At 52.6% G+C, this 26,919-nt stretch overlaps 4 protein-coding genes and 1 long non-coding RNA gene across 9 annotated transcripts in view; 3 read left to right on the top strand and 2 right to left on the bottom strand.

The window, feature by feature from the left end:
* Nucleotides 1-1,658, top strand: part of Smg5 (SMG5 nonsense mediated mRNA decay factor) — a 28,225-nt gene extending 26,567 nt beyond the window's left edge. Inside the window, exons 21-22 of the mRNA XM_005080118.4 lie at nt 52-190; nt 363-1,658. Of these exons, the coding sequence (XP_005080175.1) occupies nt 52-190; nt 363-446 (223 nt within the window). The 3' untranslated portion in view covers nt 447-1,658. The remainder of the gene's footprint in view (nt 1-51; nt 191-362) is intronic.
* Nucleotides 1,659-3,661: 2,003 nt separating this feature from the next.
* Paqr6 (progestin and adipoQ receptor family member 6) lies at nt 3,662-8,014 on the top strand. Of its 3 annotated transcripts, none has more exons than XM_013120683.2 (8): nt 3,662-3,931; nt 4,677-4,752; nt 5,266-5,393; nt 5,492-5,694; nt 5,769-5,895; nt 6,443-6,539; nt 6,746-6,896; nt 7,215-8,014. In XM_013120683.2, exons 1-8 carry the CDS (start codon nt 3,912-3,914, stop codon nt 7,487-7,489), a joined length of 1,077 nt encoding a protein of 358 aa, XP_012976137.1. In that variant the 5' UTR covers nt 3,662-3,911; the 3' UTR covers nt 7,490-8,014. The 3 variants fall into 3 exon arrangements, with proteins under 3 accessions (XP_012976137.1, XP_005080177.2, XP_040608409.1); XM_005080120.4 differs by lacking the exon at nt 3,662-3,931 and adding an exon at nt 4,068-4,216; XM_040752475.1 differs by lacking the exon at nt 3,662-3,931 and adding an exon at nt 4,238-4,357.
* A 76-nt stretch (nt 8,015-8,090) lies between these two features.
* On the bottom strand, nt 8,091-9,650 carry LOC101822409 (bone gamma-carboxyglutamate protein). 2 transcript variants are annotated; one of them, XM_013120685.3, is made up of 4 exons: nt 8,902-9,650; nt 8,720-8,758; nt 8,522-8,591; nt 8,091-8,343 (listed from the first exon to the last, which is right to left on the bottom strand). In XM_013120685.3, the coding sequence occupies exons 1-4, from the start codon at nt 9,110-9,112 to the stop codon at nt 8,211-8,213; spliced, it is 453 nt and encodes a 150-aa protein (XP_012976139.1). In that variant the 5' UTR covers nt 9,113-9,650; the 3' UTR covers nt 8,091-8,210. The 2 variants fall into 2 exon arrangements, with proteins under 2 accessions (XP_012976139.1, XP_005080346.2); XM_005080289.3 differs by having other exon boundaries at nt 8,726-8,758; nt 8,902-9,639.
* Nucleotides 9,651-10,252: 602 nt separating this feature from the next.
* LOC121142442 lies at nt 10,253-13,494 on the top strand. The gene is made up of 2 exons (XR_005879471.1): nt 10,253-10,380; nt 12,423-13,494. It is a non-coding gene; the product is annotated as an uncharacterized LOC121142442 (long non-coding RNA).
* Nucleotides 10,368-26,804, bottom strand: LOC101826908 (polyamine-modulated factor 1). Of its 2 annotated transcripts, none has more exons than XM_040752476.1 (5): nt 26,599-26,804; nt 15,997-16,102; nt 14,994-15,094; nt 12,705-12,900; nt 10,368-10,589 (listed from the first exon to the last, which is right to left on the bottom strand). In XM_040752476.1, exons 1-5 carry the CDS (start codon nt 26,748-26,750, stop codon nt 10,533-10,535), a joined length of 612 nt encoding a protein of 203 aa, XP_040608410.1. In that variant the 5' UTR covers nt 26,751-26,804; the 3' UTR covers nt 10,368-10,532. The 2 variants fall into 2 exon arrangements, with proteins under 2 accessions (XP_040608410.1, XP_005080180.1); XM_005080123.4 differs by lacking the exon at nt 10,368-10,589 and adding an exon at nt 10,887-11,360 and having other exon boundaries at nt 26,599-26,802.
* Between the last annotated feature and the right edge of the window lie 115 nt (nt 26,805-26,919).

Below are 26,919 nucleotides of genomic sequence, written 5' to 3'. Positions count from 1 at the left end.
GTTCAGATTATGGTCATGCCTAGTCTTGTTCCCTTTACTCCACATTCTCAGGACTCTCTATAAGATTCTGGACAGCTGCAGACAGCTAACCCTGGCCCAAGGAGCAGGGGAGGAGGACCCAAGTGGCATGGTGACCATCATCACAGGTCTTCATTTGGACAACCCCAGTGCGCTCTCTGGGCCCATGCAGGTGGGTCACGGGTGAGGTGGGGAGTGCCGTCTCTAAGGGGTCTTAGAGATGAGTCATCTTGAGACCCCTCCCCCCAGACAAGCTGCCCTTTTCCTGCCATTACCCCTTCCCCAGCCCCACTACTTCAGGTTAGGCCCTCCCTCATCTTCCGTCCTCCATCTTCCTTCCACAGGCTGCCCTGCAAGCTGCTGCCCATGCCAGTGTGGATGTCAAGAATGTTCTGGAGTTCTACAGGCAGTGGAAGGAGATTGGTTGAGACTGGCCCGTAGGCCTTCCAGATTTCTCCTGTTCTCCCTGGCAACCAGGACTACCACCTGTAGTCACCCCATCACATGCAGACTCAAGCACGCAAACAGGAAGGATGGCCAGCTGCACTGAGGCTGCAGGGAGGGCCCAGGAGCCAGCTGGGAGGATGGGGGGCCCCTGTTGCCAAGGCGAAATCAGGAAAGTGAGGAAGTGCTTGGAGTGGGAGTGGCTTGTGGACCCCTGGCCAACCTTCCACCTAACCCCTCTGCTGTCCCCAGGGAGAGGGGCAGAGGCAGGCATGGGTGTCTGCATTTCACTGGAGCAGTTCCTGGACTTCTGAGAGGAAAGCACACCAGAGGGCCCTGTCCTCACCCAAGATACAGGGTGGGTGGGGCTGGGAGTTTGAGCCCCTGGCTCTCGGGGAAGAGTTGGGAGATACTGTCTGCATGATTCTCTGCAGACCCTGTCCATCCTCAAGGAGCTCCTTCCATGGGGACAGGGCAGCTCTGGAGCCAGCTGTGGTGGCTGTTAGGGAAGCAGGGCCTGAGATGTCCTACGTCACAGAGCAGGGGCCGCACGCTCCCTTTCTGCTGCCGCCCAGCTTCCAGGCCCAGTCAGAGTGTGGACTGGCCTGCTCTCTGCCAACAGTCATCCCTTCCCCGGCAGTTCTCAGTCACCGTGCTCTGTGCTCCTGGCTGCTGGCCGGAATAGGGTGCCAATGAGGGAGGGAAGGCCAAGGCCCCCTCTCCCCACCCTGGGAGGTCTGGAGGAAGGGTGGCAGAGAGGCAAGATCCCGGGAGCTGTTTGCCCAGGGCACTCTGCCCTGAGCTGCCCTCCTTTCGCCTGCCCCCAGGACTAGAGCCTGGTGGGCTGAGCACGGGCCGGCTTTGGAGTGGCGAGTGACACAGGAGCAGAGATCATGACTAGCTCGGGGGCAGAGTGGCACCGAGAGCAGAGAGCTGTGGGGAGGCTCTGACCATGGTTACCCCAGTTCTAGCCCTAGCCTAGAAGCGGAGCGCAGCTGGGGCTGGGTTCTTTTCTGCTTCCCCCTCCTTATCCCAACTGGCCTAGCTGCTTTGCCTGTGCTTAGAGGAGCTGGCTTCCTGCCTTCCACTAAGACAGAGGATCTGGGAAAACCAGGGGCCGGTTGGGGTTATCCCATTTCCAATTCTGGCAGAGACTTGAGACTTAAGCATCACTTAATAAAGACCCCCTTCCCCAATCCCACTCTGTCTGCTGTGCCTTCTGTACATGATCCTTGGTGGGGTGGTGGGGGGAACCTCGTGTGTTAGAAAACGATATGCCTTTTCAGTGAGAAATCACTCTGTACACTTTGGAAAAAAGGAAGTCTCTTAAGCACCCAGCCATCTGAGACTGAGGCCCAAATAAGAGTACCTGTTGTGGATAGAGAGATGGCTTAGTGGCTAAGAACACTTGTTTCTTGCAGAGGGCCTGAGTTCAAGTCCTAGCTCTCACATGGTGGTTCACAGCCATCCGTAACTCCAGTTCCAGGGGATCTGATTTCCTCTTCCACTTCAGACTTCCACAGGCATCAGGCACATGGTATGGATTCATCCAGACAAAACACTCTGAAACACATAAAATTGACCTTGAACAGATTTTACTGACATTTATATGCCACAAACGCTGTCATCCTTAAATTTCAGGCCCTAGCCCCAGGTTGCACTTAATTTTTTTTTCTTTAAACAACAGTTTCCTCAAGTTCAGGCTAGTGCTGAAGACCTATTTAATATATATAGTATTCTGCCTTATATTTATGCTTGCATAGGCACCAGATCTCATTATAGATGGTGTGAGCAACCATGTAGCTGCTGGGAATTGAACTCAGGACCTCTGGAAGAGCAGCCAGTGCTCTTAACCTCTGAGCCATCTCTCCAGCACAGTTGCACTTAAACAGGAACAGGAGACTGCAAGTCTAACCATTTAAGCAGATTTGCACAGCAAAGATATTGCCAGAATTTAAATACATAGGTGGTTAGGCTTCGGTTTTTTGAGACAGGGTTTCTCTGCATACCCCTGGCTGTTCTGGAACTTGATTTGTAGACCAAGCTGGTCTCAAATTCAGAGATCCCTACCTGCCTTTGCTTCCCAAACAATTAAATTAAAGGCATACACCACTATACCTGGGCAGTGTTGTGTTTTTGTTTTAGAGTAATTGCCCAGGGTCTTGGCCATTTGGCAGAATTACATTTTTCCTGACAAGAGCAAAGAAGACTTGATGGCAGACCTGGACTTAATGAGCCTACATTGCCCTAAACCTTGTAAGAGATTTGCCTTTGGTTGGCCGTAAGTCCCTGTCTCCTTGGTAGACCAGGCATGGTTAGTCCTCTTGATGAGTACTCATTTACACTTGTATCCACTCCTCTAACAGACCTGGTTAGAATACTACCTACCTTTGGGGTAATTTGAAGGCAGTTCTTTTTTAGCTAAATTACATTCATGTGACTTGATGTCTCCTAAGCGAACCTGTTAGTCCTTTCTAGCATTAATTCTATCTCTGAGTTTCTTCCACACCAATACCACTGACCTGGATCACTAGTACCTGTGGTTTAGAGAGTTTCAGGAAACGCAAGTAGGCTTCCAAATTGTTATGTAACTAGCCTGGCCTTGGACTTTGGTGGTTCTTTCCATCTCTGAGACTGAGATCACAGGAAGCTGATCACCATTCCTGATTTACAGAACAGTGTTTGATGAAATCTACCTGAGCCTAGTTTGATGTCCCTAGCTGGCTGGTATCCTCCAGGAGGAATAAGGGATGAGGCTTTATACCTACCCTCCTGGGTTGGCAACTCAAAGATCGTGTCTGGGTAAACCAGATTGTCGTGTCCTTTCCCGGTGGGCCAACATTCATCAAGGGCAAAGCAGGAATGACTTATGAGATGCTGCTGAAATTGGTTTTGGAGCCTCCTGCCTAGCAACCTCAGATCCTGGGAGACTTGGACCAGGTGTTCTGGTCAGAGATTAGACCCCAGCTTGGGCCCCTCGCCTGGTCAAGACAGCACAGTAAAGTGGGCCCAGACACGCTGAAGGCCTGGCGGTGTGTAAGAAGCCAAGTGAGCTGCCTGCTAATGGGCCTGGGCCACCCCGTGCTACTCCAAGGCTGGCAGACAAGGCTAAGATTGTTCCCCAGCTTCTCTCTGTCTCTCCCATTCTGCCGGGCCTGGCCCACATCCCCAGCCACTCTTCTCCCTGTCAATCTGACCAGCAGGAACCCGAGACTGCCTGTGGAGTCAACCTAGCTGGTAGCGTGGTTAATCTTTGGGATAAGGCAGCTCACATCTGAGAAAAGGGAGATCAAGCATCGGCCCAGCCTCGCATTCCTTACTGCTGCAGAGATCTCCAGACCCTATTGCCTAGGGCTGAAGGACCCCTCCCAATATCATCTCAGCCCATCCCAGGGGAGCGGGGTAGCAGTCGGGACAGGCTCCTCTCCTACGTCGCTTCTTCACTTGGGATGAAGAGTCTGGGGACCAGGTTTGTGTTGTCAAACTGGGCAAGATCCTCAGCACCGAGCTCAGAGAACCGACTAAATAGATCGCTGCAACACTCAGGGACGGGCGGGGCTGGCGGCGGGAAGAGAGGGTGGAGTTGCTGAGAAGTTTTAGCCTGGGGCAGGAGGAAGGGTCCTATCAGTCTGGGTCAGTGGCCCCGCCCACTGCATTAGTCCCGCCCCCGCCGGTGCCAAGGAATGTGCTGGGCGAGGCCGCAGAGAGGCGGGCGGGGCAAGCGGAGCCGAGGCCACCCGGACGCAGCGCACAGGTCTGGGCTGAGGGGCATGGGACCCAGGAGGGGCAGGGGTCACAGATGCCTCTAAGGGCGCTAGTGGTGTCCTTCGAGAAGAGGAGAGCACCTCCTAATTCCTTGTCCTTCTTAAGCAATTTCTCCGAGGACACTAATTTTGTGTGTGGAGGTCTCCGTCCCCCGGGGGAGGGGGCGACTCCTGAAGTCAGGGTTCTGGTTGAGGGACAAACCGGTTCCCAACAGGAGGCAGCCTAGCTGCTGGGGTTCCCTTACTGCACTCCGGCAGAGGCTGAGGATCTCTCCTGCAGGACTGGATGCCCCAGGCTAGGGCCAGGCGGGAAAGGGGAAACAGTTGTGGCCAGCACTGTGTGAGAGAGAGTTCATCCTGGGCTCAGTGGCTGAGTCTACCCTGAATCTGGCAGCAGGAACCCTATGTATGTATGGGTGCCAATTCCTGACCCGCCCGTTCTGTCTCCAGGTCAACGTGGAGGTACCTGGCCACTATGCTCAGTCTCAAGCTGCCTCAACTTCTTCGAGTCCACCAGGTCCCCCGGGTGAGGGGCCCCAACCCATCAACCTTGCCCCTCCCCAGAGGACTCATGGGGCAGAGATTTTTCTCTTGTTAGCTACTAGGGAAGTTTCTCCTGCAAGCTAACTTTCTTGTTTTTCTATTGCAATATAGAACCTACTATCCCTCCCCAAAGGCCCAAATATCCCTCCATCCAGAGTCCCCCTTCTGGGTGTGTCTCCCCCCCCTTCTATCTGATCCCAGTATGGTTCTGTGGGGGAAGACAGGGGTTGGACTAAGTGTGACTTGGGACCACTGTGATCTCCAGCGCATCTCCTGTCCTGTTTCCAGACACCTTTGCTTTTATATTTCTAGACAGGGCTTCTCTGTGTAGTCCTGGCTGCTCTGGAGCTCACTCTGTAGACCAGGCTGGCCTTGAACGCAGAGATCCAGCCTGTCCCTGCTCCTGAGTGCTGAGGTTAAAGGCGTGCCCGTGCTACCAGACACTTTTCATGCAGAAAGCCCTGCATACCATGACTCCTCTGCTCCCCGCCCCCAGGTGTTCTGGGAAGACAGCATCATGTCTGGCTATCGTCGCCCCACAAGCTCTGCCTTAGACTGTGTCCTCAGCTCCTTCCAGATGACCAATGAGACGGTCAACATCTGGACTCACTTCCTGCCAACCTGGTGAGCGAAGGCTCTGCCTTAGGTTCAGATGGGGTGCCAGGCGGGCGGGGACTGGCCAGGCACTCCCGCCACAGCGTCTGAGCAGGTGCCCGGCGCAGGTACTTCCTGTGGCGCCTCCTGGCGTTGGGCAGCCCAGGATTCCGCGCGGAGCCGTACCACCTGCCGTTGCTGGTCTTCCTGCTGCCCGCCTGCCTCTACCCCTTCGCATCCTGCTGCGCGCACACTTTTAGCTCCATGTCGCCCCGTGCGCGCCACATCTGCTACTTCCTGGACTACGGGGCGCTCAGTCTCTACAGCCTGGGTGAGCTGAGGGCCGAGGGTGACGGTGGGGCGCAGAGGGCGAGCCCACAGGCCTCAGCTCGCACCTCGCCGCAGGCTGCGCCTTCCCCTATGCCGCCTACTCCATGCCGGCCTCCTGGCTACACAGCCGCCTGCACCAGTTCTTCGTGCCCACCGCTGCGCTCAACTCCTTCCTGTGCACCGGCCTCTCCTGCTACTCGCGGTGGGTTCTGGGCCTCCCCAGTGTGGGCAAGGGTAGGCAGGCAGGGCTGGCGGTCAGGGTTACTACATAGCTCTTGAGTCACCCAGTACCCTACCCTGTAGGAGGCCTTACTATTGGCCAGTGTGCCAATATCCTTTATGGCCACTTAACAGATGTGGCTTTTACACGGGGCCAGGATCCTGTATCCTGAGGGCCTTCCCTTTTCTTTTTTATTTCATGTATTTATTGTGTGTTTACCATATCTGCCGAGCTCCTCACCAGCCCCTATTCCTTCCCTCCTCTTCTTTCATTTTATTCTTTTACCTTTTTTTAAAACCAGGCTGACCAAAAAGATTCCCCCCCCCCCGCCTCCCAGTGCTGGGACTAAAGGCCAGCACCACCACGACCCTGAGACGGGGTCTTGAACTATATGGCCTCTACCTCCCGATGCTGGGTTTACAGGCATGCCTCAGCACACCTGCTTCCTGATGCTGTCTTAGCCACTGAGGTCAACTTCCTGACCTGCGCTCACCCCAGGGATGGAGATCAACCTTTTCTTGCCCTTCAGGTTCCCAGAGCTAGAAAGCCCCAGGTTCAGCAAGGCCCTCCGCACGGCCGCCTTTGCCTACCCCTTCCTGTTTGACAACCTCCCGCTCTTCTACAGGGTAAGGGCTCTCCTCAGACCCTGTTCTGCCTGCCGTCTTGAGCTCATGGTGTTCCTCAGTCTCTAGCCTCAGCTCTCTGCCTGCTCTCCAGGCGCAGGACCCTGGCGCCCAGCTCCCTAGCACCCCTGCCCCCCACCAGACCTTAGCCGCACCCCTTGCTTTGTCTCCCAGGGACGCTCCCAGACAGCTCTCTTTTCTTTTGCCAGCTGCAGCTGTGCTGGGGCGGGGCCCACAGCTGTGGGCAGGAGGCGCTGAGCCCCAGCCACGCCCACCACCTCCTCTGTGCTCTGCTCACTGGCTTCCTTTTTGCAGCCCGTCTGCCGGAGCGCCTGGCACCCGGGCGCTTCGACTACATTGGTGAGCACAGGCCTGGCTCAGGCTGGCCTGGCAGAGCAGGGGGATTGCTCCCCCACGTGCACAGGATCAAGTGGGAACGTGGGGTATCCTGCCCTGAGGGTGGATGATGAAGCCAAGAGGGATATCCAAGCCCCTCCCAGCCCCCAGTAATCACGGAATTTAGGGCTTTATGCAACTCAGTCCAGTCGCACTTCCAGAACTTTCAGGGGTCTGGTTTCCTCCTTCCCAGGCCCGACGGATAGGTGACAGCCCCGGGTTACAGGTGGATCTGTCCAGAACTGGATGGGTCTCTGCCTGACCAGTCCACCCTCCCTTCAGGCCACAGCCACCAGCTGTTCCACATCTGTGCCGTGTTGGGCACCCACTTCCAGCTGGAGGCGGTGCTGGCTGACATGGGATCCCGCAGAGCCTGGCTGGCCATGCCAGAGCCCACCCTCGGCCTGCAGGCCACCATGGCCACATTGAGCCTGGCCGTGATCGGGAACCTGCTCATCATCGCGGCTTTCACGGCCTCTCTGCTGCGGACCCCTGGAACCTGCCCTCTGCTGCAGGGTGGCCTGCCAGAAGAGGGACTCCAGGCTAAACAACAGTGAGGCCCGTCCCTGGTACTGGCATGGATGGAGGCAGAGGCCAGGGTCATGCTGTGGAGGAGCCCTGACAGGTCCGAGAAGGCAAAGGCTGTTCTGAGTCTCAAAGGAGTGGCTGAAGGGAAGAGGAAGTAGTCTAGGTAGGACAGAGGACCCAAGAGGCGAGTAACGGAAGCCAGTAAGTGGAGACAAGCACCCAAGCCGCAGCAGAGTTGAAGGTGTGGGGCCTCTCACGTGGCCTTCGCTCTGCTGCTCTGGAGTCTGCTCAGCTCAGGTCTTCCTGAGTGCTTGTGGGCTATCCGGACCACCCATCCGCCCTGCCCCAGGGGTCAGCAACTGTGTGTCCACACATGAGCTGCCGGTCCTGCTCACCATTGTGACGGGGCCTTTGCCGGTTCCTGTTTGGACGTGTCCTAGGTGATGTAATGGATGTGGTGGGGGTCACTGTGGGGAGGGGGCTGCTGGACTTTAGGGAGCGGTCTCTAGTACTACCCATAACAAAGCAGTAGAATAAACTGGACTGTAGCTGTCTGGGATTGAGTGTGAAGTCTTCCCCCACCCCATCCCTGCCACCTCTACCCCACACAATGGACAGACTCGAGCCCAGTTCCTTCGTCTGGACTTTATTTTGGAGCAGCTGTGGGGCAGAGAGAGGGAATAGGGAGGGTCGAGTCCTGGAGAGTCGCTGAAGCTGAGGTTGCCATTTGGCCCCAGGGCAACGCATGGCCTAAGGAGTGGTACCGTAGTAGCGGCTGTAGGCGTTCTGGAGGCCGATTTGTTCTGCTAGCTCATCACAATCGGGGTTGAGCTCACACACCTCCCTCTTGGGCTCCAGGGGATCTGGGTAGGGGGCTGGGGCTCTGAGAAACACCATGCAGCGGCATCAACCAACACGGGGTACACACCCTCTTCCCACTGTAAGAGAAGCTCCAGGGCCCTGGGCATCGGGGGATCAGCCTGCACTGTGCAGCCCGCAGAGTTCATGGAGGCCACCCCAGCACAACTCACACTCCCTGCCAGCACCTCCTTCCCACTTACCCAAGCCCATTGTTCAGGTAGCGCCGGGGCCTACTCACTACCTTACTGCCCTCCTGCTTGGACACGAAGGCTGTGGAGCAGAGGGACAGGATCAGGGAACTCTTGGGTTTGGGAGGGAAGGTGGGGACAGCCAGGTAGAAGGCAAGGGGAGCTGGGGGCTCAGGGGACAGGGTGAGGGGCAGGGCTGAGGCTTCCTACCAGTACCTCTGTCAGACTCTGAGCCACTGGGCTTTGCATCTAGAAAGAAAATAGTGTGCGTTGGCTCTGCTCTGTTCCAAGCCTGCCTCCCTGGGGGTTGGTCCCTTCCCTTCCACCGTCCCAAAGCAGGTCCCAGAACCTGAGGAGTGTAGTTACCCACAGAAATGAAGGAGGACACGCACCTGCTGGGCCAGAGAGGCAGAATGCAGCCAGGGCCAGCAGAGTGAGCAGAGAGAGGGTCCTCATGGTGTCTGCCACCTCTGCGCTGGGGGAGCGTATGGGGCTTGTCTGCTCTGAGCCCTTGAGCCTCCAGGACCATTTATATCCACTGCCCATGCCCCCGGTGTGAGCAGGCGGGGCGGGGGATGCTGCCAGGACTAATTGGGGGGTCATGTGCTCTGACTCAGGAGGTCAAACCCAAAGGATGCTGTGGTTGGGGGTTGCAGCTTCCTGGGCAAGGCCCTGGGAGTGGAGTGCGGGCTACAATCAGAGGCTGCCAGACTCTGGCACTGCCCCAGATCTCTTCCCCCGGGGACAGCCCCACCACCCCAGTCTCTATCCCAGGCTCAGCTGGAGCACTGACTGGGCTCTGAGTATCCTAGAGATGGTGCAGAGGTCTAAAATAGGTTTGGGACGAACTGCACTTCAGGTCTCATAGCCTGTGATTTCCGATGTCTGCCACGAGGGCAGGAGCCAAACCCCAGGGAAGGAGTGGCCAGTCCTGTCCTCATTTGCCCAGTGCAGGGCAGCTCAGCTCAAGTGGGCAAGGGTGGGTGCTGCTTAGTTTTATGTCAACTTGAAAGGAGGAAGCCTCAATTGAGACAATGCCTTTGTAAGACCTGGCTGTAGTGCATTTCTCAATTAGTGATCAATGGGGGAGGGTCCAGCCCATGGTGGGTAGTATCACCCCTGGGCAGGTGGTCCTGGGTTCTATAAAAAGCAGGCTGAGCAAGCCATGTGGAGCAAGTCAGTAAGCAGCCCCCTTCATGGCCTCTGCATCAGCTCCTGCCTCCAGGTTCCTGCCCTGACTTCCTTCGATAAACAGTGATATTGAAGCATAAGCCAAATAGAATACACCCTTTCCTCCTCAAGCTGCTTTGGTCATTGTTTTATCACAGTAATTAGTAACCCTAGCTAGGACAGGTAACACGGGATATGGGCCTGAGAGTCAAAGGCTCACAGACCTAGGCTGACAAAGGTAAGGACTGCTGCTTCAATTCTGACGCAGTACCAAACACAGACCAGGGAGGTGGACTCTGGGCAGATCTGCAAGGTGCACAGGGCGGAGTGTAAGTCCAGGTCCTGACCCTGTGGCTTCCATCCTGCCGCATGGCCTCCCCTGCCAGGTACTCCAAAGACCTGTCTTCACAGGGACAGCAGCCTAGCCTAACCGTCTCCCAGTCTGGGTGGGGGTGGAGGTGAGGAATGAGAAGGTGACCAGGTATTGTGACCTGTCTGACCTTTTTTTTTTTTTTTTTTTTTTTGAGATGGTCTCAGGATGTGACCCAGGCTGGCCTCAAATTCAGTGATCTGCCTGCCTCTGCCTCTGCTTCCAGAGTGCTGGGATTAAAGACCTGTTACACCTACACCTGTCCCTGACCTGTCTTCAGCCACCTAGCCACCAACTTGAATTGAGAATGGGGACAGGATGACTCGGGCAGGTAAGCAGGAAGCAGAGCCTCTGGAAGCATAAACTTGGAGCTTTCTGGAGAGTGGCTGGAAGAAGGGGTGCCCAGGCTCAGCCATGGGGGAGGGGGCAGTGCAGAGGTCACTGTGGTGTCCCATGTCCTCGGAGAGATCCACACAAGCAGGGTTAAGGTGAGGCTTGCAGGCAGAAGAGGATGTCTATCCCTCCCACTGGTGGTCCTGGCTGTGAAGAGTCAGGAGGGAGAAACAAGATAATGAGCTCAGTTATCCTAGAGGTCTCAATACATTCTCTGCTCCAGAGAGCAGCACAGGGCAGCCCTGGCTACAGAGACAGCTCATCCTCACTGGGGAACCCAATGGTCCTGGGTCCTGCTGCTGTCTTCACGGGGTGATCAAAACAACCCACTCCTCGGCCTGTAGGCTTCCAGAGCCCTCAGATTGATGTCTTGACTGCAGATAGAGCTCAGGAGCTCAGAAGTGGTTCTGACCCCAGACGCCTGGCGAGGAAGTATCTCACAGATTACAGTGTGGTAGAGGAAGTTTATTTACAGATGTGGGAGAACATGGCAAGGGCCCTTGGGCTAGCCAGCAAGGCAGCAATCAGTGCATACTGAAAACACTATCCCCAGTCCAGTCCAGGGAGGGCTGGGGAACCAGGAGGGCGTGGGGGCAATGCCAGCTGCAGCTCCAGGAGACAAAGCCTGGTGTCTGATGCCCAGGGTGGAAGTGCCAGCCCTCCAGGCAGAAGATGGCAGGAGTCTGAAGGTGGTGTGTAGGTGACCCCACCAGAACCTAAGCAGTGGGGGTGGAGACCTGGCTCCACAGGCCCTCCTCAGGCTCTCCCTCCACAGGTCCTCCTCAGGCTCTCCCTCCACAGGCCCTCCTCAGGCTCTCCCTCCACAGGTCCACAACTGCCCTCTGCTCTGGGCCTAGTGGCTCCTCACTCAGGTGCCCTCAGCACTGAAAGCAGCTCCCTCTGCTCTCTGTGAAGAGCCTGAAACCAAAGAAGAGAACAGATGTGTGGGGTGGGAGGAAGCAACCCTCGTGTGCCAGGCCCCTTTCTAGCCCAGGTCCCACTGGAACAATGGACGGGCCTGTGGCTCCTGTCACTGGTCTTGCAGAATGTGCCAGGACAGAGACAAGTGGGGAGTCCCTACCAACCCGTACGTATTTATGGCCATCGGGATGCCCAAGCCACCTCTGCTGGGCCTCTCCAGAGCAGAATCCATGCTCAACAAGGACTCCCAAGTGACTCCAGCTCCTTTGCCTTCACTGGAGAAACTTTCCCAAGTGCAGAAAGTGGAGCCCAGGGCATGCTGGGTAGTGCTCAGTCACTGAGGCAGTGAGAGGCATTGAAGCTCCCACACGGGTCAGCTGTGATCATCTGATCCAGCGACCACAGTTCAGACAAGGCTAGGGTAGAACTGGGCTGGAGCTGTGGCTACAGGGGCAGAGCTGACAGGTTTGGGGACCACGGTTTGGACATCTGTTATCCAGGGGCATGGGGAGCTCAGGAGCCTCCTGGGGATGGAGAGGTTGAGTGTTCAGCAAGCTGGCTCCAAGCCCTAACGACCAGCACTGGGAGACCTCTACTGCTACCTGTCTGAGACTAGGGCAGGCTGCAGAGGAACCTGGGAACCGTGATCCTCAGAAGCGGCTGCCCAGTGTATCGGGCACAGACTGGGCATCTATACTGCAGATGAAGAGGACCTAGCAGGAACACTGCCACGTGGGCCCGCTTGAGACCCTTAAGAGCCACTCAGAAGTGGTCTCACCACTCCAGGCATGTCTACCACCTGCACCACCCAGCTCCACTACCTCAAAAGTCCCTTGGGACCAATTTCAGAGCTGACTTTTCACACAAGGCATACACACTTGCTGGCACATGCTTCCAAGCACCCGAGCTCTGCAGAGTCCAGAAGAAGGGGACAGATCCCTTGTTACCAGAGTATGACAGTTGTGAGCCACCATTGTAAGTGACAGAACTCAAACCCTTGTCCTGGAGAACAACTCCTTAACGTTAACTCTGGGGTCCTTGTGTCGCCTGCTGTTTAAGGGCACTGGCCGGGCCTGCATGCTGCACCCCAGACCTCAGAGCACGGACTCCGCGTGGACCAAGGCCAGGCTCTTGCCCTCTGCATTCACTTAGCAGCTGCAGCTGCGCAGGACCATGAGCTGGAGCTGGAAGTCAACACAAGCACGGAGGAGCCGGCCCCGCACGTCCAGCAAAGGCGCTGAGGGACTGCACTGCTATGGGCACAGCTGGCTCCCCACGGGAGAGAGGAAGCCACCAACCCAGGGGGCCTGAGACAAGAGGAATAGGCAGCCAAACACTTGCCTGCCACGCCTGCTGGAGGGCCCGAACCTGCTGCTGCATTTCTTCCACCTGCCTGCGCCCGGCCACAACAGCATCAGCTAGTTCCTGGTTCCTGGCCTCCTGCTTCCGCACTCGGCGACACAGGGTGTCCCGTTGCTGCAGGAAGTAGGGTGCCATGACACTGCACAGGTCTTTCTCTGGGATTCCACTGGGTCGCCTGAGGGAGAAGGGCGGCACAGGGAGGGAGGAATGTTAAGTACAGGAGGCTTCTACTGCTAAGCCCAACCAGTAACAGCCCTACTCAAGTTGGCTAGGACTCTTCTGGGTCCCTTCTACCTCCCAAACCTGCTCCTGATGGGAACTGTGGCTTCCTGACCCTCAGCCTCCTTGCTACAGGCCACCCCCAGGTCTCCTCACTCAGCTTCCCCATGAAATCTGCTCTTCCAATCACCCATCTCAAGCGGCCTAGAAGTCAGTGGCTCTGCAGACCTTGCCTCTGTCCTTAAGACCATGTGTCCACGCTGGCGCATCACCCCAGCAGACTGAGTTAGGGAGATCAGAGTGATCTTTCCCAGATTGGGTGGCTCCTCAGAGAGGTCGCTGCCTCTCAGGAGCCCCGTGAGAGCTATTAAGTATAGACAGATCAGGGAAGGTGTTTTAGGGAATAAGATTAGTCAGTGAGCAAACACTACTGTAGGTTCTTCTACAAATTCCTTTCTAGTTATAAAACTTCAGCTGTCCTCTGACCCCTACACATGCCCTGTGGCATACACCCCCAAAGAATAAATAAATAAATGTAATTTTAAAATTTGAGGTGTCCCCAGAAGAGAGAACCCTGAGCTAGGAGGTGCCACGCTGGTTCCCTGGGGTTCTCTGGGTTGAGTGAGCCTCTCAGACAAGCATCCACTTGGTACTTTACCTGCATGGAGCTACCCTCCTAGATGGCGGGCCACCTCTCTGACAGCCCATCATAGGGAGGAGGGCCACAGACACTAGTCCAGGTAACATGATGATCCCTAGCCTCCCATCCTCACTTGTCTGTCTATCATGAGCCATGATATAATCATGAATTTCTTTAAGGACACAAAAGTGGTCCATAGCAATCCATAGTACCCGAGAGGCTAAGGCAGGAGGATCAGGGTTCACAGCCTACAGGCCAGTCACGGTGGCGTACTCTTTGATCTCGAGAAGATCTTTATGACTTCTAGTCTACACTGTCAGTTCAGACCAGCCAGGGCTACATAGGTCCTGTCTCAAAACAAACACTTCACAGGCTACGGCTGGAGACATGGTTCACAGGTAACGATTCCCAGCACTACATGGAGACTCACAACCGTTGGTAACTCCAGATCTGCTGCCCTCTTCTGACAGACAGGGCATGAAAGCAGTACAGACACAAGCGCAGACAAAACACCCATATACAGAAAACAGATCAATCTTAGCAACCGCAACAAAAGCACAGCCGACCTGAACAACTGAGTTCAAGGCCAATTGACGGAACTTTAAAAATGGCTTTTATTTTACAGCCATTTTTGCCTGCCTATGTATTACACCACATGAGTGTTGGTGCTGGTGTAGCCAGAAGAGGGCATTGCATTCCCTAGAGTTGGAGTTAAGGATGGCTATGAGCAGTTACATGGTGCGGGAACCACTGAGCCATCTCTATGGCCCCCAGCTGAGGGAACTCAGTGAGACTCTGTATCAAAATAAAATGTAGAAAGAGGGCTAAGGCAGTAGAATTCTGCCTGGCATGCCCAAGCCCTACGTTCAGTGCCTGATACGATAGAGTAATTTTAAAACGGTATACGCCAGCTGTAGCCTGGGAGCTGTGAGTGAGGGCAGGGCAGGAAGGACAGGAAGTGGAGGCTCCTGGAGCCCAGGCCACTCTGGTCACGATGGCCTCCTGCCCTCTGCTCTGTGCCCCAGTCGCACCTCTTCCTCGAGCACACGGCCGTCCAGACAGGCGCCTGTTCAGGGAAATGCCGGCTGTAGAGGGCCGCTTGTGCAGGACTCAACCTCTGGCCTCCGCAACCACACTGAGCACATAGTACGTGCTTACTTACGTAAGTGTCTGCTGCATAAACACGTTAATCAAAGCCATGCCCCAGGTGACCTGATCCGTCCAGGAAGCCAAATTTCACTACCTGGTGTCCTCCCAAAGACCCAACTTCCATTTGCTTCCCCGGGGGTCCCAAGAAGGCCTCAAACTGTTCTGTTCCAGAGGCCAGGAGTCCAGGAACTCAGATACAGTGAAGTGGTCTCCTTGCAGACCCTGAGACACCCTGATAGGTACCCTCTATGCACTCTCACCAGGCCGGTTCTCCACGGGCTTTGCCTTCTTCTACAATCTTATCCAGGGAGTTCAGGACAGCTTCTAGGTTCCCTTCCTCTTTTATTTCTGAGATTTCCTCCTGGGCAGAAGGGAAAACAGAGCTGTGATGACTTCATGCATGATCTCAGAGGAAATATGCTGAGCTGCTAACAGCACTTAGGAAGGTTTTGGCCAATTTTCTCTACAATGTGTGGTTTTTAGAATGAACGCAAGGAAATATAAGACAGCAAACACTGAAAAAGAACCTGTACATTAGGAGTGGAGTGGTAGTAGACACCTCTGATCCAGCACTCCAGAGGCAGCGACAAGCATGTCTCTCTGAGTTCAAGGCTACACAGTGAGAACCTTCTCAAGAAGGAAAAAAAGCTCACATGATGTTCCTAGAACGTCAGCTGTCTGCACCATTGCTCCAGGATGGCCTTATTAGCAACAGGTACTGCCTCCAGAGTCCTGGAATTAAAGGTGTGCCACCAAGCAGTGCAATCATCACAGTAACTTAGACATGTGGAGCAGAGCCCGGTCCTTCTGGCATTCCTAGCAATACTCAGTTTATCAAGTGCCTCTTCAGAAGCTGGAGGTGCAAAGAGAATGAAGCCTGTCTGACCCTGGTGGAGCAGAGCTCACGCTGCCTTGCTGCCAGATAACTTATAAACACAGTTATATTACAGGATGACGAGCAAAGGCAGCATTTAAGACATGTACTGACCAGGTGGTGGCGCACACCTTTAATCCCAGCACTCAGGAGGCAGAGGCAGGCGGATCTCTGTGAGTTAGAGGCCAATCTGGTCTACTGGGTGAGTTCCAGGACAGCCTCCAGAAGCTACACACATTGTTCAGAGGACGAGGGTACCTGGTGCTGCAGCTGCTGCACCGGATGGCAGCTGAGCAGACAGGGACAGCAAATAGGCTGCCATCTTTAGGGAGCTGAGCGCAGAGTGAAACCCAGCCAAAAAGGACCTCCTTGCCATTGGTGCCACTCACCCGGATGGATGTCTGTAACTGAGCCACAAACTTGTCATAGACCCACTTCGTCACCTCAGGATCCAACCGGTGGAAGTGTCTGTAACAGTTGGTGAATCTCTCGTAGCTGTCAGGAAGGAGACAAGCAAACTTAGGGTGACCGGACCCCAGCTAGTCACCTCTGTGTTTATTACAAGACTCAGGTTTGTCACTGAGACCCAGGTAATGGCTATGGGTGCAGATCTGTCTTCAAGTAACAGATAGGCTGCTTCTACTCCAAACTAGGGCTCTGGCAACATATACAAATGGGCTATGGGGCTGGAGATGCAGTTCAGTTGGTAGAGGGCTTGCCTAACATACATGAAGTCATGGTCTGACTCCCAGTACTGCATAAAACCAAGAACACACTTGTACTCCTAGCACTTGGGAGATGGAGACCAGAAGGTCAGGAGTTCAAGGTCAACCTCAGCTACACAGTAAATCCAAAACCAGCCTAAGTTACATGAGACCCTGCTGAAATAAATACACATAGAAAATCAAGGCAGGTCATTGTGGTGGTTTGAATGTCTTAGTGTTCTATCGTTGTGAAGAGACACCATGACCAGACACAAGTTTTATAAAAGAAAGTATTTAATTTGGGACGCATGGTTCCAAAGGGTAGGACTCCATGACCATCATGGTGGGAAGCAGACAGCAGAGAGAGAGTGAAAGACATGGGACCTGGTATGGGCTTTTGAAACCTCAAAGCTGCCGATGGTAGTGGCCTGAAATCCCAGCAGACCTGGGTGAGTTCCAGGATAGTCAGGACTACACAGAGAAACCCTGTCTCAAAACAATATGCTCCACAAAAACCTTCAGCGTCTACCCAGTGCCACGCCTCCTAATCCTTCCCTAACAGTTCCACTAACTGCGGACCAAGCATTCAAGCACGGAAGTCTATGGGGCCACTCTCACTCAAACCACCCCAAAGGCTCCTAGTCGGCAGAACTGTGTGAGAAGGAGAGGAGGAGCTCTGTCACTGCGGGTGGTGGGCACCAGTCTCTCACTTCTTGCTTGTGAGCAGGATGTAAGCTCTCAGCCAGCTATAGGAGCACCGTGCCTGCATGCCTGCTGTCACATCCCTGACACATGGCCATGAACTCCAACCCTCTGAGACCGTGAGCCCAAGTTAAATTCTTTTATCAGTTGCTTTGTCACAGCAACAGGAAAGTAACTAAAACTTTATTCAACCTCAATGACCTCTTTTATTCATTTTATTGTGTACATTTCAACAGGGTCTTGTGTAGCTTAGGCTATCCCCCATCCCACCCCCTGCCCCTCGAGAACAAGCATGTGGCATCTATCTCTCTGGGTCTAGTATACCTTTTCTTTTTTGTGGGGACAAATCCTAATAGCCAGTTCCTGCTGCTGGATTGTTTCTTCATCTGCCTTTCAAGGGGAAGAAGCTTCTCAGCTCTGAGAAGCCAGATGGCTGATGGCATCAGACCCTGCAGTACGGGGCAGTTTGGGGAGGCTTCTGAGTGTGAGGCAGGCATTAGTGCTTCAGAGATCAAGAGCACTCCATCCGTAGAGCAATCCGGACAGCACAGATGCGGCTGTTCCCCTCAAAGGAGGACGAAACAAGGCTTATGGAAGTGAAGAGGTTGCCTGGACCACCCAACCAAAGATCTGTGGAGGCAGGACTTGAACCAGGCAGGGTCCTTACAAGCCAGCACGCTTTCCTAGTGCAGAGCTGGCTGGCCTCCTGTGTACACTGAGAAGGTCAAGGTCAACAACCTTTGTCGTGAGGAGAAAGGAAACACAGAGGGGCCATGGGGGCTTGAGTGGAAGCACTCCACCATCCTAGCAGACCTGAGGTCCAGGGTGGGGGAGGCAGCTAGGAGTGGAGCAGGCCAGCAGTCAAGCAGCCTGGGCCACACCCCATCTCAGTTGCCTAGCTTTCAGATTCCATACTGTTTTGTCGCTAACACTGCTGTGGGGCACCCAGGCTCAAGCACCCCTTTCCACAAGGATATTACAGTGTTTATAAGATAGTATAATTTTATGTTTGGCCAACACATGGCCATGGGCATTTTCTAAAACATCACTTTCCTTCCCTGAGTGTAGTTTTCAAGAAATCCACAAGTGTTCGTTCCAGCCATTTCCACACTGGCACTGGCTGATGAAATCACCCAACATCGAGGTAGAGAGGGAAGGAAGGAGGGAGGGAAATAGTGAGGGAGAGAAGAAGGGAGAGAGAGGGGGGAGAACCCATATCCCAGGGTCTTCCTGTGCTGTTAGTGTTGGTGCCTGGTCTATCTTCCTGACTAGTTTGGCAACCTGGGACTCCGTAGAAAAATGTCTCTTCTTGTGAAATGAGCATGTTTCTGGGTCCTTCATATTTAAGGGATTCTCAATAACAGGAACCCCAGAGAGTTCTCAAGTGACCCTTGCGGTCCTCCTTTGGCCCTGTCCACTAGTGGAGCTGAGGAGAGATGTGCCCGGCTCGACCCGGATGCCTGAGTGGGCTGTGGAAAGGAACAGGATCTCTGATGTTTAAGCCACAATTACCCATTTCAATTACAGCCCACTTGGGCAGCGTCATGTGTCCCTTCGAGTACCTCTTGGTAGCCACAGACTGAGTGGCTGGTGAGACTGGCAGTAAAACAAGATGCCTGGAACTCTGCTGTGGGCTGTGGGCTGGAGAGCTTCCCAGCATCTGTCCTTTGACTTGCCCTTTTGAATCTGAGCACAATCACTAAGACAAAAGTTCACCCTTAGATGGCGGGAGTCTGTCACATAGCTCACTGCCACGTTCAAGTGAGCATGTGCTTGCTGCCATCTCTCCCTCCCTACTGGCAGCTGCCGGAGGCTAGACCCACTGCTTAGTGGGTCACCAATTTATACCCAGAGAATAAGTTCATCTTGAAGGAAAATGGTCTAAGAGAGAGACAGACATGAAAACAAAGGAAGACTGTGGGTGTGGCTAAGAAGGAGAGTGTGCTTAATGCTTGAGGTCCTGGCTTCAACTGGGGTAGGAAAGGGAAGGCAAGGGCTCTCCACCTAAGCCAAGAAGCCATGGGAATACAATAAGTACTCTTTGAGTGCACATGTGTGTTGGTGCACTATGTGTGTGCATTCATTCACATGCACGCGCATGTGTGATGTAGGGTGTCTTCTATTACTGTCCTTTCCCCCCCTTTTTTGACATTTTGCTATTTTCATTTTATATGTATGGGTGTTTTGCTTGCACATATGTCTGTGCAATACATGCATGCCTGTTGCATAGAGGCCAGAAGAGGACATTGGGTGTCCTGGAACTGGAGTTGCAGACAGTTGTAAGCTGCCACATGGGTGCTGGGAGCCACACTTGGGTCCTTTGTAAGAGCAACAAAGTCACCTCTCAGTCTACTTGTTTGTCTTTTACAGTCTCTCTATGTAGCTCACACTGCTCTCAGACTTCGGGGCTTCAGTGATCCTTCGGTCCAGCCTGAAGAGCTGGAACTATAGGTGATACTGCAGGACACATTCCAACACGACTATCAGAGCAGCTAGGAGAGTGGTTTCCTGGCATGCATAAAGCCCTAAATTCAATCCCAAACTACACAGACCAGCTGTGGTGGGACAGGCATATATAATCCCGGTCACCAGGAACTAGAAACTAGAGGATCGGGGTTCAAGTTAACTCTCAGCTACATGAGGAGTTTGGGCCAATCTGGGATACGTCACCCTTCTATAAGAGCGACAGAAAACCAGAATAGTATACAGCTATAAAAAACAAATCATTGAGGACAGGCATTGGTGGTCCACGCCTTTAATCCCAGCACTCGGGAGGCAGAGGCAGGCAGAGCTCTGTGAATTCGAGGCCAGCCTGGTCTACAAGAGCTAGTTCCAGGACAGCCTCCAAAGCCACAGAAAAACCCTGCCTCAAAATCTCCCCCCCCAAAAAGATTTATGTATTTGTTACATATGTAGTGTTCTGCCTGCATGTGTGCCTGTGCACCAGAAGAGGGCACCAGATCTCATTGTAGATGGTTGTGAGCCACTTTCTGGTTGCTGGGAATTAAACTCAGGATCTCTAAAAGCACCCAGTGCCTCTTAACCTCTGAGCCATCTCTCCAGCCCTTTTTTGTTTTTTAAAAATAGTATGTTGCTATATACTGCAGGCTTCAAACTCACTGTGTAATTGAAAATCTGCTTTTTCTTTCTTTTTTTTTTCCATTTAGATTTTTTGAGACAGGGTTTCTCTATGTAGCCCTGGCTGTCCTGGAACTTACTCTGTAGACCAGACTGGCCTTGAATTTAGAGATCCACCTGCCTCTACTTCCTGAGTGCTGGGATTAAAGGCGTGGGCCACCACCTTCTGGCTCCAACTTTTGAGTGTTGGGACCTAAGTATGTACTAAAGATGCTTTCTCTTAAGACACAGGGCTTCAAGGGCTGGAGATATAGCCCGAGGGAAGAAAACTTGCTCAGTCTGCATAAGGACAGCACTGCCAAAAGCAAAAGAAAGTTTTTGCTTGTGTTTCTGAGACTGCCCTCAAACTCCTGGGCTCAGGGGATCCTCCTGCTTCAACATAAATCTTAAAAAACAAAACAGAGTTGAGTAGTGGTGGGGCACACACCTTTAATCCCAGCATTGGGAGGCAGATGGATTTCAGTGAGTTTGAGACCAGCCTGGTCTACAAGGCAAATTCCAGGACAGCCAGGACAGTTATACAGAGAAACTGGGTCTTGGGAAAACAAAACAAAACAAAAAAACCAAACCTAAACCAAAACAGAATTAAAAAACAAAACAAAACAACAAAAACCCACATAAGTAGGGGCTGGATACGGCTCAGTAAGAGGACTGGCCTTTCTTCCAGAGAACCCAGGTTCAATTGCCAGCGTTCCACCTCTAAGAGACATGACACCCTCACACAGACATACATGCAAGCAAAACACCGATACACATGAAAGAAAAATAAGTAAATCAATCGTAAGTGAACGGCTGATTGTGGTGCATACACTTTTAATAACCCAGCACAGGAAGGCAGATCTCTAATAGCTCCAGTTCATCCAAGGCTTCACAGTGAGACTATGTCTCAAAAACAAGACAACAATAAAAACATAAATACATGGGAAGTCCTGAGGAGAATATAGTGGGTAATTTTAACCCAGCATCTTCTCACTGAAGCAGCCTTTCATTTTCTTCCCTGAACACCCGTGACAGGGACTGGAATGTAATTCAGTGGTGGAGCATGAGGTGCTGGCCTCAAACCCCAGTATCAGAAAATGAAAACAAAACAATTCACTGTAAAGGACTTACGATTTTACTGTACAAAAATTTAACCTCAGAGGCTGGGGAGAGGGCTCAGCCAGTACATGCCTGCCATGCTCACACAAGAATATGCTTGATACCCAGTATCTGTGTAAAAAGCCAGAGCTGAGTATGGTAGCTGATGCCTGTAATCCCAGCACTTTTAAGAGGCAGAAGGATCATTTACAACTCAAGGTCAGTCTGTCTGAGTTCCAGGCTATCCTGGGTGATAGAGAGCATTTAAAAAAAAAAGGGGAGACCTGGACTTGATAGACGTGCTCACTGTAGACACTAGAGAAAGCTAGTCATTTGTCAACCAGGTTTTGTTTGTTTTGTTTTTTGCTTTGAGACAAGGTCTCTCTAAACAACCCTGGCTGTCCTCAAATTCCCTATGTAGATGCTCAAATACAAATACTGTTTTGTACATACATCGAAAGGTAAGAAGCCCGGACAAGAAACACTAACAGTCTTGGGTAGCATCACAAGCGTACACAGTGCTGAGAGCCAAGAGGGCCAGAAGCTGTGTGTGGCACACCTGCAGCCTCTATCCGGATGTAGAAGCGGGAGGATCCATAGCAAGTTCTAGGCCGGCGTGGGTCAAATGAGATGCTGTCTCAAAAAACAAACAAGAAGCACAAAAAATCAGGCCTGCTACCATGCATAGTGGCTTCCCGATTCAGCAGTTCCCCAGTTTGTTCACCAGAGGGCAGCAGTGACTAGCACAAAAGCAGGGGTCTGAAAACAACTGACCAAGCTGGGTTACAAAATACTGTGTCCAATGCCTGCTGCAGTTACAGCTGCCCTGATCCCTTAGAATGGATTCGCCAGCTGCAGACGCAGAGCTGTGGCCTAGAGTGTACCTAGCCATGAGTGCAACTTTCAGAACTGAATAAAACCAGCCATGGTGGCACACACGTACACACACACACACACACGTTATAGACTGTAATAATTCCAGCATCTGGGAGACAGAAAATCAGAAGTTCAAGGCCAGCCTGAACTATACAAGACCCAGTCTCAAAAACAAACACAACCTGCTGAGCTCTAACAGCATAACAGTCCAACCTTGCTATACAAATCCAAAGCACAATTCCAACTGTGGAGTGAGGGTAGAAACTAGGTAGATGGGACGGCTCAGTCAGTATAGCACATACCATCAACTCAGGACGGACGACCTGAACTTGGTCCCAGTACCCATGCAAAATTCCCAGGGCTCAGGAGCTAGAGATGAGTAGATTCTTAGGGACTGATGGCCTATCAGCCTAGTCTAAAGGTCAAGGCCGCAGGCTAGAGAACAAGCATGTTTCAAAAATGGCTGACCCTGGGATTCACACAGTAGAAGAGAGGACTGGACTCCTGAAATGTATCCTCTGACCCCCCCCACACGTACAGACCTGCGGAAAGCCACTAGAGGTTGACTCCTGGCCTCCACATGCGTGTGCACATACCGAGACACATACATGTACACCCACAAGAACACACACACTTGAATCTGGATGTGACTCACACATGATCTCAGCAGTGGGCAGACTGAGGGGGACTGCAATGAGTTCTAGCACAGCCTTGCTACACAGTGAGTTTTAGGCTAGTCTGAGCAATGGAATGAAAAGTTATCTCAAACACAAATAAACCACCCATAACCTTTACATGACTGACACATGAATAAAAGAACAATTTCTGTGTGACAACTTCTGCCACAGATCTAAGTACTTTGCTCTTGACATTGATGACTTTTAATAGCTTGGAAGGATTGGGAAGAGGGGTAGCCAGGAACCCAAATATCTGCACCCATCCTATAAGTCTGGAGCCTAGCATTCAGGAGGCTGAATCAGGAGGATTCTAAGTTTGAGCCAGCCTGGGCCACATCACAAGACTGTCACAAAAACATAAAGTCTGTATCTGGACGGGCGTTGGTGGGGCACGCCTTTAATCCCAGCACTTGGGAGGCAGAGACAGGCAGATCTCTGTGAGTTCCAGACCAGCCTGGTCTACAAGAGCTAGTTCCAGGACAGCCTCCAAAGTCACAGAAAAACCCTGTCTCGAAAAACAAAAAACAAAACAAAACAAAACAAAAAGTCTGTATCTGCCAGAAATTCTCCAATCACTCCTCTCCAACTCTACTACTCCCAAGTAGTTCAGTCAATAAGCTATTCTTTCAAAACATAACCAACATTTATTGAGCCCTTTTTGAAGGGAGACCTACTGAATGTCTGCTTAATCAAAGATGAGAATGTTACAGCAAGAAGCAACAGGGGAAAAAAGTGTCAAGTCTGAGGATTTGAATTTGCAGGCAAAGTGTTTGCTTTGCACTCAGGCTCTGGCCTGAGGTTAAAGATGTGGGCAAAGCAGGGGGTGAGGCAGCCCCAAGCCACTGAACATGTCTAGCAGAAGGTCACGATGAGATAAGACACAGGTCAGAAGACAGTGTGGAGTCTGATATTGTGCTCAGTAACTGACAGTGATGGCGGGGCTAGAAGTTAGATTAGAAATGCAAGAAGGGTCAGTGTGAACTCGCCGCCATGTAAAGGATCCAGAAAGAGAAGAGGGAGATCCACGTGGAGCTTGACTGCTCTGTGGGACACTTAAATGGAGACTTGGGACAGAGGTCTGACATTCAGATGACCTGGGGCTTATTTATCCCAGAAGCATTTCTTGAAGACCCACATGTACTAGTTGCTGGCCCGAGCATCAGGCAGAATGAACACTGGAAGCCAGACCAGACCTTTGTCTTACAGTGTATCTGTGGAAGGTGGACTGTCACAGTTTGAATAGCAAATGACCCGTCAAGGTCCATGCACTGAAGGTTTGGTCCCCCATCTTTGCTACCCGAAGGTGGAGAAACCCCTATGGGATAAGCCCAGTACAAGACAGTTAGCTCACTGGGGCTGGATGACTGAAGGGGATATTGGGACTCTGGCCCCTTCTTCCTTCCAGCTGCTAAGAGCCGAGCTGCTTCCGTGCTTGATACAAGTCAAAGCAATTGTGTACTGAAACCCTTAAACCGTGAGGGGAACAAACCCTTGTCAGTCAGGCATTTCAGGTGTTTATTAGAGACAGAGAGCTAGCACTACCACAGGGCGCGCTGAGTAACAGGATGCTGAGTCTTGCTTGGGCACTGTGGTCTTGGGTTTCTGACAACAGATTGGTAGACTTATCGTCTTAAGAGATTAAAAAGCTTCCAGATTCTGCTAGCTCCTTTCGACCCCAACTGCCACCATGCCCGGCTGTGACTCTTTCTGTATATCAATATCAGGTCTTCTCCACAAGGGCGGGGACTTTGTTGCTCTGCCACTGCTGTGTATGTCCAGGACTCTAACAGCTTGGGCGCCTCACTGGTTAATGATTATCTGTACTATAAATAACTTGAGGACCCATAGCCAACTAGTAGGCCTTTGAGGAGAAGACCAGTTTGGAAAACCAAACAAGTGAGGGACATTAGTTGGAAACGTATTGAGAGAGGGTGATACACATAAAATATTTAAAAAATGTTTTATCAAACTGCCATGAGGGCAGGGGGTGGGGGTGGGGTTGAAGGAAGGCTCAACCATTAAGAACACTGCTCTTGCAGAAGACCCAGGTTCCATTCCTAGAACCAACATGGAGGCTTACAATCATCAATAACTCCAGTTCCAGGAAATGTGAGACCTTCTTCTGGCCTCCGAGGGCACCAGGAACACACGTGGTATGTACACACATACAGGCACACCACTCATATCTATGAAAAAGAAATCTTTTTTTAAATTATCATTTAAAACCGGGCTCTAATTGAGAATGTTAGCCTCCCCCAATTTTACTCTCCCTCTGATCACTAAACTGTAGACAAGGACCTCTCTGCTATGAAGATGATTACCCCAGGGCCTCTATGCATAAACTTTTTCAAAACACTATTTCTTTCCCATCTTTCAAACTCTAGCTCCATTATCACTTCCTCAGAGTAGATCCCTCCTATCTCACCTAATTCTCTGTACTATACCACCCAGCCACTAACTCATTTGTTTACTGTTACCAAGTCCTGTGATTATCTTGTTAGATCTACCCATGAAACTTGGTTGTTTATCATATCTATTGCACCAAACACAGAGAAGGCAGAGGTATTTGTTAGGAGGTCAGCAACGGGGCGGACCACAAGGTTCAAGCATAAGGCGGCGCTGCAGCTGTGAGGTAGACCTTTCATCTCAGAGGCTGAGACGGCCCAGTAGTCCAAGTGAAGCCTCTGCAAGTTATCGAGAACCTGCTTCAAATATTAAGTTGCTTTTTAAAAAAGACGCGTGCGCCGGGCGGGGGTGGCACACCCTTTAATCCCAGCACTCAGGAGGCAGAGGCAGGCGGATCTCTGTGAGTTCGAGGCGGGGCTGGACCGACAGCCTCCAAAACAATACAGAGAAACCCTGTCTCGTAAACACACACACACACACACACACACACACACACACACAAAGACGCGTGCATGCATGCGTGTGTGTTTATATGTCGCAGGTGTGCTGGTGCTCGAACTAGGGCTGCAGGCGATTATCAGTTGCCAGACCCGAGTACTAAGAACTGAACTTAGGTCCTCGGGAATGGCAGCAAGCACTCTTAACCAGGCCGTTTCTTCAAACCCAGGATTTCTCTTTCACATTATGTCCACGGGGAGTGGGGGTGGAGTATGTGGCATGAAGCACGTATGTGCTGCACATACATACATGCAAGCAGAACACCCACACACAACATGAACGGATCTACTTTGAAAACGGGAGTGTTATTCTTCCCCAAATCCCTCCCCTCATCACAAGAGTGTAGAATGAACCTCGGATTCTGAGCTGAACCCCCAGCTCGGTTTTGAATTTGAGATAGTGTCTGGCTGAACTGTTCAGGCTTCCCTTAAGCTCGCGGTCCTCCTAAGTAAATGGGATTATAACAGTGGATCGCCAAGCCTGACCAAAGGGAAATCACTGAGGCTAAGGAGCAGGGATCATGGAAGACCGTGGGTGCAAAGGGCATCAGGGTCACAGGCACGGGCGCGGTGGGGTCAGGGGCAGAACTCCCGCTTTAAAACGGTACGATGTCTTCGAATGAAACCAGGGTCGCCCTCGCGCCCTCCCGCGCCAGCCAACAGTGCTGTACGCAAGCGCAGTAACGAGATGACGCTCCAGGAAACGCGCGCCAGCTGCCCTTGGCCGACAGGAGACCCGGGCGCTAGCCTAGCGGGAGGGTGGAGAACCGGACCCGACTGCGAGCCAGTGCCTTGCTTCTGCAGAGCCGCGGGCCCCACCTCACAGGGCCACTCCACGTGACTGAGCCAATCCGATCTCGCGGGACTTACGATCCCGAGGACAAACCCTCCCGCCACCATTGGTCTCCACCTACCTCCTGGCGGCGACTAGTTTCTGGAGAAAAGTGTCCACTATGGTGTCGAGGAGTTTCACCCTGGAGATGGTCGTATCAACCGGCACAGATTCCGGAGATGAGCCCTCAGGCCCCTTTTCCGCGGCCTCATTACCATGGCTCACCTCAGCCATGTTGAAATTGAACCGCCAAAATGAATCGCTCCTGGAGCCCCTCCCACCAGGACCTCTGATTGGAGGCAAAGGAATGCCCGTCACTGAACCGGATGGGGCGGGGCAGTTGTCAGAGGAGGCGGTCTAAGGACATGTACTGTATACGAACCTCTGACATCTTGGTTCCCAG

Source organism: Mesocricetus auratus, unplaced genomic scaffold (genome assembly GCF_017639785.1).
Source record: "Mesocricetus auratus isolate SY011 unplaced genomic scaffold, BCM_Maur_2.0 Super-Scaffold_100009, whole genome shotgun sequence".
In the NCBI taxonomy this organism is placed as follows: domain Eukaryota; kingdom Metazoa; phylum Chordata; class Mammalia; order Rodentia; family Cricetidae; genus Mesocricetus; species Mesocricetus auratus.
The sequence above is the reverse complement of the archived record's forward strand: the minus strand, read 5'-3'. Positions and strand labels throughout refer to the sequence as shown.

Coding starts and splice junctions, on each gene's coding strand:
- Paqr6 (XM_005080120.4), top strand. CDS start 4,146: ATGTGCTGGGCGAGGCCGCAGAGAGGCGGGCGGGGCAAGCGGAGCCGA. Junction 4,753..5,265: donor GAGTCCACCAGGTCCCCCGG/GTGAGGGGCCCC, acceptor CCCCGCCCCCAG/GTGTTCTGGGAAGACAGCAT. Junction 5,394..5,491: donor ACTCACTTCCTGCCAACCTG/GTGAGCGAAGGC, acceptor TGCCCGGCGCAG/GTACTTCCTGTGGCGCCTCC.
- LOC101822409 (XM_013120685.3), bottom strand. CDS start 9,112: ATGACCCCCCAATTAGTCCTGGCAGCATCCCCCGCCCCGCCTGCTCAC. Junction 8,592..8,719: donor AGAGTCTGACAGAGGTACTG/GTAGGAAGCCTC, acceptor TCTGCTCCACAG/CCTTCGTGTCCAAGCAGGAG. Junction 8,344..8,521: donor TACCTGAACAATGGGCTTGG/GTAAGTGGGAAG, acceptor GGTGTTTCTCAG/AGCCCCAGCCCCCTACCCAG.
- LOC101826908 (XM_040752476.1), bottom strand. CDS start 26,750: ATGGCTGAGGTGAGCCATGGTAATGAGGCCGCGGAAAAGGGGCCTGAG. Junction 12,901..14,993: donor GCCCGTGGAGAACCGGCCTG/GTGAGAGTGCAT, acceptor CTTCTCCCTCAG/GCGACCCAGTGGAATCCCAG. Junction 10,590..12,704: donor CCCTCCAGCAGGCGTGGCAG/GCAAGTGTTTGG, acceptor GACTCTTCACAG/CCAGGACCACCAGTGGGAGG.